At 29.9% G+C, this 9954-nt stretch overlaps 1 protein-coding gene across 1 annotated transcript; it reads right to left on the minus strand.

Annotated features, from left to right (window-relative positions):
- Window positions 1-1972: 1972 nt before the first annotated feature.
- Phum_PHUM546520 (uncharacterized protein) lies at window positions 1973-3824 on the minus strand (the record flags this gene model as incomplete). The annotated part of the gene is made up of 2 exons (XM_002431714.1): window positions 1973-2938; window positions 3819-3824. 2 exons carry the CDS (start codon window positions 3822-3824, stop codon window positions 1973-1975), a joined length of 972 nt encoding a protein of 323 aa, XP_002431759.1.
- Between the last annotated feature and the right edge of the window lie 6130 nt (window positions 3825-9954).

Below are 9954 nucleotides of genomic sequence, written 5' to 3' on the forward strand. Positions count from 1 at the left end.
ACTTACTTATCGCGTGATAATGATAATGATTTGATTGAAATTTTTAGAAACGTGTACGATTGTTTGTTAAAACAATCAAAAGAAGAAGAAGAAAGAAAAAAAAAAAAGAAAACTTCGCCGCCGCCATCATCATAATCATCATCCTCATCATTACGACATGGAGAGATTTGATACATAGTCTTTTAAACGTACGACAAAGAGAGAGAGAGAGAGAGAGAGAGAGAGAAAGAGTATAGAATGTGCGTGTGTGTGTGAGAGAGAGATAGAAAGAATAATTTATTCGTTCGTTTTTGACGTCGAAATTCCAGTTTAAAATTACTAAATTAAACAGTTTTTTTTTTCAAAATGAGATTTTGACGACTTTTTAAAAATTTTTTTAAAGAAAATAACCTAACAACAAACACGACAACAACAACAACAATCAAAAACAACCAAAAACAATCTCGTTGAAAATTAATGTGCGAGTAAGCAAGCACGTGAGCGGTTATAATTTACCCAAAAAAAAAAAAAAAAAAAAAAAAATGGAAAAAGGTGATGATGATGATGATGAAAAAAAATTTTTTTTTTCAAAATGGCGGTTTTACCTTTTGAATTTACCGCCACGTCTCTCTCTCTCTCTCTCTTTGTTTGCAATTTCGTCAAAATCAAATTATTATTTAAACAACAACAACAACAACAATAATCCTCATTCATTGTTTTAAAAAAAAAATTTCCCGGCACGTGATCTATTACTTTCACGTGTATCATCTACTGCCACGTTTTTTCCCTCCCCTCCACCCCATCATTCACATTTCCCACCGTATTTTTATCAATACCCTTTTTTCAAGCATTTTTTTTTACTGGAAATTTTTTTAAAAAAAAAGGAATCATGAGACCTGGATAAAATAATTAATAATAATGATTTTTTAATTATCTATATAAAAGCGTTTTTATTTACGATAATAATAATAATTTTTTTTATTATATATTTATATATATATATATATATAATTCAGTCGATCAGATTTTTTTTTTTTTTGTTATCACTTAGGTTTTTTTTTAGTTTTTTTTTTTGTCTTATCACTTTAGTTTTTTAGTTTTTTTTTTTTAGTTTAGTTTTTGTTATGGAATTTATTATATATATATACTTTACACGAAAGCTACATCATAATCGAGATAAAAATATATATTTATATATATATATTTTAATATATATATAAATGGTAACGAAGAGGTTAGAAAATAATTAACACACAAAATAATAATAATAATAAATGATAATAATAATAACAATTATCATATTTGGAAAATACATAATTGATGGGAGACGCAAATGAAGTTCATTAAACATTAATTTAATTATCATCATCGTAATCATCATCATCATCATCATGGATTTGTGACCGTTTTTTTCATGATGACGTAAAAACACCGACTGCCATATTTGATTATGATGATGATGATGGAGCCGTTAATCGTTTTTTTTAAATATAAAATCTTCATTTGCTTTCGTACGAATAATAATAATAATGATAATGATAATAATAACGGGTGAATCTTTTCCGGGATAAAAAAAATTATTATTGTTATTTTTTTTTTGTTTTTTCATATCGAAATTTCACACTTTGGCCTATGCAATTATGTAAAATAAAAATAAAAATTTAATAATAATAATAATAATAATAATAATAATAATAATAATAAATTTCCATATTCGAAGTAAACACTTTGGAATCAGTCAGCTAGCGACTAAAATTACATATCAGTCTAGGCTAATTTGGTAAGTTACAGCTTAGATTAGCTCTAATGAGAAAAAAAAAATCGTAGTAATAATGATAATAATAATAATAATGATAACGTGAGCGCGACAAAACGTCCCATTTTTATTATTATCATTATTATGTATATATATGAATGCGTGAATTTGTGGGCGCGTGCGCGTGCGATCGCACGCATACCCACATACATACGTATATCACATAATTAACAATCACTAATGGATAACGATCGGCGACACGATTCCGTACCTATGCATTTGGGGAGGCGCAGCAGGAGCTACTCGTCTTCTTTGGGGCGATAGGCTAACTTGAACGCTTTGCAACCATTGCTGCAATTGAGTTTGACTATATTGAGACAATCCAGGCGCTTGGAATGAAGTCTGTTCGTAATGAGGCAGGTACTGGTTTTCACTATTCGTTATAACGTTAGACGATTTTGACGTGTCATAGGACGGTACCATACATTGTGATTTGCCGCAAGAGCAAGGAGTGCAGGGCGGCGGCGGTTGTGGTTGGTGTTGTTGTTGTTGTGTTTGTTGATAGGAAACGGATTGTTGCTGTTGTTGTATCGTTTGCCGATTTGATAGCGCAGTCTTATCCTCTGCCAGGGATACCGGCGTAGCGATTCCGCTATCCGGTCCGACTTGAAAATCTCTTTGTAAGCGTATCTCCGGAGCTAGGGGACTACGATCCGAATCCGTCCAATGACCGGCGCTTATGCCGGAATCCGAACCCGAACTGAAATCTCCGCCGCATAGGAGAGGATCCCGTTTACCGGTGGGTCGGACGGGTTTCGTGTATAGTGGAGGCGGACCTTCCGGCCACAGGAGTGCCATGACGGCTTCCGCTCGGGCGGCGGCTTGTTCCACCACCCTCACCGGATACGGTGGTTGCGGTGGAGCCAAACGCGACACCTGACTCGAACGCCGACTCGCTCCCACCATACCCGAACCCCTCGAAGGTAGATTATTTATAAAAGGACTACGACGTTGACTTTCAGCTCTTCTATAATAGCAAGGATGTATCATAAGGAGCGGTTCGCTTTTCGTACCGACCGGAGGTTTCGCAGCATTTGGTAATTCGTATTCTACGCTGCAATCAACGTGTAAAGGTCGACTATAGTCTTTTTGAGGTCGTCCAGGACCTGCGGGCCCACCCGTTATTTCACAGCTAGGATAACACTGCGACATTTTTGTGTTTTTTTTTTTGTGTATGTTTTTTTTGGTTTTTTTTTTTTTTTTACCTGCAACAAACAAAATAAAAAAAAAAAAATAAAAATTGGATTCTTTTCGAACAATCTGCACGTCAGGGACTCGCACCACACGCACAACCACGCACTCACACACACACACTTTTGACCGAAGTAATAAAAACGAAGAACGTGTTAATTAATATTTCTGAGAAATAATTCATTTTTCTTTTTTTTTTTTTTTTTTTTTTTCAAACACTCGTTACATCTTTTATAATTACTTAAACAATGGCACGCCTTTGTTTTTTACGAGCAAATAAAACAATGGTGCGAAAAACAATGTAGGCCAACGCAGATAGATGGTTTTTTTTTTTTTTTTTTTCAATTCAATTTCATCTCGATTCAATGTTTCTCTAACAGACACGCCATATAAAACTATTAATAACAATTACCCGAATAGAAAATGAAAAGGAAAAAAAAAAAAAAAAAACTATTTCGAAAATTTAAATGCCATTTAATTAAAATCAAAATGGCGGCGGATTCGAATCGTTTTTCTTTGTACGTAATGAAAACGTGGAGGAAGAATAATAAAAATAGGTCGGAGCTTAACATTTCCTAAATGTAGTAATAATAAACAATTTTAATTTTTTTTTTCCTGTTCTTTTTTTTTTTTGAGAATGTGAAAAAAAAATGGTCGCGAAATTACGTAACACGATTTATTCCCCCCTTTATTATTATTATTATTGAATTTTTCTTTCCGACATTTTTAAAAATCGATACGAAATTCCCTTTCCTTTTCACACATTTACAATTTTAACAACTGAATTGTTTATTAAAAAAAAAAAATGGCGGAAGTTTTATTAATTACAAACAACCATTCAAAATGTTTTCATTTTTTCCCCTTCTTATAAATTGATTTTTTATGTTAATTTAAAAAAAAAAAAAAATATGTCGTGTGCTTTGAATGACGTCAAAACTGACAACTCATTTAAACCAAATTAATAATATTTATTTTTAATAATAATAATAATAATGATAATAAATAACAAACGAATTTTTTTTTCTTCTTTAAGTAATAAAAATACTTTCTCGCCAACGTCAATTATAACGAATGTAAAGCTAAAGTCATATAATAATAATAATAATAATCTGACACGACCGTAACTAACTACCCACATATTTTAAAAAGAAGTCAAAATGAAAAAAGTGCGTGTGTGAGAGAGAGATAGAGAGATTACATCTAAGTTTGAAATCCATCAAACAAGAGATTCAAGTTTTTTCAAACCAGTACGTAGGTATCCCTTTTCGAAAAAAAAAAAAAAAAAAATTTTCATTTCACTTTTTTTTCTATACAAACGGAAACAACATAAACAATCGTTTAAATAAGTACACTCGTAATAACGGAAATGGTTTTCGATTACTTTATATATATATATGATAAATGAATCTTGGGGAGAGAGAGAGAGAGAGAGAGAGAGAGAGAAAAAAAGGAAGAAAAGAGTAGTGAAACGGATGTTCATTAATCAAAAAAAAAAAAAAAACTTGAATTTTCGATTGAATGAATTTTAACTAAAAGAAAATGTTTTTTTTTTTTTCTCTCATATACACATAACATATATGAAAATTTAACGATAAGACAAGAATAACAACAACAACAACAACCGGAGAGAGAGAGAGAGAGGAAGATAAAAACGCGCCATTGTTGTGTTTTTTGCATGAATGAATCCGACGTTTCTTCTTCTTCTTTTTCAAAAATGACGAAAAAAACATGATGGAAAGGAACGTTGAAAACAATAACAACACAAACAACCGACCCCCAAACCCCCTCCCATTCCCTACAACACAATCACATTTTTAAAAATGAAATAATTATTATAATTAAAATTCCATAGAGTAAATAAATACAAAAAGAAAACAAAATAGCGCGACTCGTACGTACGTAAACGTGCGAAGAATAAATAACAACAATAAGAATTAATTTTTTTTTTTTCCTTGTTAATTACCAAACGTTTATTATTATTATTATTATTATTATTATTATTATTATTAGGTGGAAAATTTTTTTCCTTTTTCTTCTGCTTCGTTCAAATTGTAAAGAAAAGAAAAAAAAAAGGAAACGTGGAGGAAGGAATGGGAGAGAAATGAGAGGTAAAAGGAAATGAAAAATTATAAATTTCGACTAATTGCTAGAATCAGTCAGTCAATCAATCAGTCAGTCAGTCAGTCAGTCAATCAATCAATCAGTCAGTCAGTCAGTCAGTCAGTACCTGAAATATTAGTCGGTGGTAATTATTTTTCAATGATAATTAAAAGGCATAAAACAAACATGATGTTCGCTTCTAAAAATTGAAGGTTTTTAATTTTTTTAGAAAAATATTTTTTTTTGGCGTTTATTTATGGACCTGGTATTTCACATCACGAAATCGTTTCAAAACAAATATGGAAGCGGCCATAATTTTAAATATAACAAACAAACAAACAAACAACGATTGGTTGGTGTTTTCGCGCATACGCGAAAGTCGATAATAAATTTTTAAAATTATTATTTATTTCTCTTTTTTTTTTTTTTTAATTAACGTCTTTCCTTAAACTTTTTGTACGTGGCCTGGCCAACTTTCTCGCACCATAATCGTAATAACAAACAACAAACAACAACAACCAAAATATTTTTTTTTTTTTGGAAAATAATGTTACGTTAAAACGTTTAAATAACGGTTAAACGTGAAACGAATTTTGTACAAATCAAAACAAGGAAAAAAAAAAACAAAAAACAAAGATGGCCGCGTTTAAAATGTCTTCTTATTTATTTACGGGGTGGGGGTTTGTGTCGTGGTAGCAGACGAAAAAATTTCTCGAAACTAATTTTTTTTTAAAACGTTTGATAATAACGGAAAATATCGATCGAGAGATTTAAAAAAAAAATTTCTTTTCTTTAAATTTTCTTTTGTGAATTACAAAAACGTGTGACGTCATTTAATCGATTTTCCTTTTTCTTTCGTCCTTTCTTATTATTATTATTATTATTGTTGTTTTTAAACGATTCAAAACGATTAAAATACAAAAATATTATCATTTTTTTTGTTACGTGTTTCGTAATTTAAAAGTTCGACTAATGACACGAATGCAATTTTTCGAATGCTAATGCTTATTATTATTATTATTATCGGGTTAAATTTTATTTCGTAAAACATCAAAAAAAAAAAAAAAAAGAGAGAGAGAGAGAGAGAGAGAAAGAAAATCAATAAACGATTCATGTTTAAAAGAGAAAAAGAATAAGAAAAAAAAAAAAAAAAAAAACGATCCATTAAAATTTTTTTCATAACCCATTTATTTTTCACTTCCGCCATTGTTCTTTTTCTTTCTTTCTTTCTTTCATTTCATTAATAGACGGCACCATAAACGACACAACAATAAACTTTTTAAATTATTAAAATAAAAATAAAAAAAAAAACTTTTTTCTTTTATTTTCATTTTCGTAGCGCTGGAAGGAGTTTAAATAAAAAAAAAAAAAAATGGAGGCATTTAAATAATTTAAAAAAGCCTTTCGTACAAAAAAAAGTTTTTTCATCGTTTTGGAATTTTTTTTTTTTCCTTTTTTTTGCAAATACATTTTCCACTTCGTTTAAATTCAATTTTAAACGCGCACTAACACGCATACACACGCACGCATACGCACATTTCCTTTTTTTTTTTTTTTAAATAAAGAAGATAATTTTCGTGAAAGAATCCTGCCACGATATTATCGTGTATTTGGGTGGTCCTTTTTTTTTTTTTTTTTAAATGTTTGTGTTCGATTTGAGTACGTAGTGCGGTTGTTGTTGTTGTTGCGAGAACAATCGGGATATTATTGATTTCATTCAAAAACCCACGCAAGCATTCATTTTCTTTTCTTTTTTTTTTGACATTTTGGAATCCGTTATTAAAAAAAAAAAAAAAAAACAATTAAGTATAATTTTTGTGTTTCCAATTAATAAACAATAAAATCATTCAAAACCCACATGATTAAAAAAAAATGTGCAATAAATAATTTTTCCTTTTTCCTTTTGTACACACACACGCACGCACGCACACGCACGCACGTTTTTCTTATCCGCAACCGCCACCACAACCGACGTTGCCGTCATCCCCCCTTTTTACCATATTTTTTTCATCCCTATTCTTTTTACCAGAATGTTCCCTTTTCAAAAAAAAAGAAAGAAAAACGATTGTGGTGAATGGACAAACGATTGTTTGCGATTCTCTTACAACCGATTAATAATTCTAGAAAAAAGGAAAAACACATTGCCGATATTTTAATTTCCTTTAACTTTCTTCCCTTTCCACCCCCTCCTCCCCCCATCCCAAATAAAATTAATGGCCGATTTAATATTTCATTTAATCAATTTCCGTTTTGCTTTTTTTTTTTTTTGTCGTTTTAAACAAACAAACACACAATAAAAAAAAAAAAGTCTTTCCAAGTCTTGAAACGCTCGTAATTACTTTTGCATTAAAAAATTTATTTCAATTTTTTTTTTCCTTCACGAGGTAAACGAATAAAAACAAACAAACAAACAAACAACACCTGATTGTTGATTTCGATAAAATTTCTTTTTTTTTCTGATCGATACCTTACAAAACGAGTCACTCGAGTTTCGATCAATTTAAAAAAAAAAAAAGAAAAGTTCAAACTCACGAAATAAAAAAAAAAAATTTTTTTTTCTTTCTTTTTATTATTATTATTATTATTATTATCCTTCTTCTTCTTCTTTTTCTTCTTTAATCTTTTAAAGTGGTTTTAAAAGAAACAGATATTCAATGCATATTAATGTAATAAAGAAATATTAAGTACACGTGTAAAGAAGAAGAAGAAGAAGATATTTGATAAAAACTAATTTTCCACGTCATTATTTCCGTTTAATTCGTGCGACATGTTTTTCATAACCGTACACGCATTAAATTTTTTTTTTTTAAATGCATTACACACATGTGCGTGAGTGCGCGTTTATCAAACACTCGCGAAATTTGAAAAACCAGGACGATGAACAAAACAACCAAATACGACAAATTCGTTTGCGGTGAGTAAAATTTAGGTCGCAAATTTATGATGATTGGTGGTGATGACTACCAGTCACACCAAAACTTTCATTTTCAAAAAAAAAAAAACTCAATACAAATTATCATCATCATCATCATCATCATCATCATTATCATTTTTTTTTCTTTCTTAAATCGTCACAATTTATTTACGTGACGTGTGTGTATGCGTGTGTGTGTGTGTGTGTGTGTGAATCATTTCACACAGGACTTGTCAATTTACTTTAATATAAACGTCATCAAATAACAAACAACAAACAAAAATAAATTTAATGTAATTATTAACTCGTCGCGACAACAAACAAATCGACACATGTTCATTAAAAACAAGGTCGATTATATAGATCGATCGATCGATCGATCGAATATTGATTACTATGACGTCGCATTTTAAAACAAAAAAAAAAAAAAAACAATTAATCGACCTTTGTTTGTTTTTGACGACTTATATCATTATCATTATTATTAATTTATTTGTCGAAGGTATTCGCATGGCAAAAAAAAACAAAACTAAGAGAAACTAAGGAAGTTTGCAAGTACAACATAAAAAAAAAAAAAAATGACGGTTAACCTCAATTACTTCATCAGCAACTAAAAAAAAAACATATTTCATTTTTTTCATATGGGTATGAGCGAGACACTTTATAACTAACCTATCAGGTACATAAATAACGTGGAGAAAGGAAAAAAAAAAACCTGATTCTACTGTCACGAAAACCTCCCGGGGATCATTTTACACACAAAAAAAAAAAAAAAAAAATTTTTTTTTTCTTTATTTTGTGTAAAATGAAACATTTACATTTTGCACGCGAAATCGAGTCGATTCGATTTTCAAACAATTAATAATAATAATAATAATATTATCGTAAAAAAGAATTTTATATTTCTTCTTCTTCTGCTTTTCGTGCGAGTTGTTGGAAAAACAGAAGGAAAAAATATCGTAAAACGATACTGCGAGACGTGAGTTACGCACACACACACACACACAAAGTATACCCCGAGAGGTGAAACGAGATGCCAAATTCTGGCGTAACCACCCACAACATATCGCGTGACGTTACTCTAATACGGGTAAGACCAAATCGATATCGAATTGTGACGTCACCAAAAAGGTTGCAGCGAGTACCCTTAATAGGTGTATATAAACTACGTCACGAGTAATCGCATAATTATTATTTTTTATCATTACGTCACGAAAATATACCTTTTGCACAATCTATTCACAATCTACACGCCGTGTGCCAAATGATAATGATGATAATAATAATAACAATTCCTTATTTTGAGAAAATAATAATAATAATAATTTTTTTTTAAATTTCGAATCATGTGTGCCAACATTCTGACTATATAAAAAAAAATCGTTGTAATTATTAACTCGAAAATTTCGTTAATGAAAAAAAAAAAAAAAAATTATTATCATCATCATCATCATCATTATCATTATAATTACGTTTCGAGCGTGAAGAAAAACGTTAATCATTGTTTTTAAAAGGTTAAAATTACTTAAATCAAGACCCCGAGAACGAATTATTATTATCATTATTAATTTAAAAAAAAAAAAAAAAATTCATCTCGACGACTCCTGCCACGTATAAAAAAAAAAAAAATTTTATTATGATAATGATAATGACGATAATTTTAACCCAACGTAGTACCCATACCCATCCATATACGCATGTAAATTAATATCAATTAACCGAATAATGTTAAAAAGAAAAATGCGAATAAAAAAAATTCTATTTCCACGACGAACGAAAAGAAAAAAAATGGGGGAAAGAGAGAGAGAGAGAGAGAGAGAGAGAGAGAGAGAAATAACCTCAATACGAATTTCCGTATTTGCTTTACGTATTAATAAAAAAAAAAAATCAACTTTCCAGTTAAAATTTTATTTTCCTGGAAAATTTTCTCCAATAAAATCATACGTAATTGACT

Source organism: Pediculus humanus, genomic scaffold (genome assembly GCF_000006295.1).
Source record: "Pediculus humanus corporis 1103172108293 genomic scaffold, whole genome shotgun sequence".
Taxonomy (NCBI): domain Eukaryota; kingdom Metazoa; phylum Arthropoda; class Insecta; order Psocodea; family Pediculidae; genus Pediculus; species Pediculus humanus.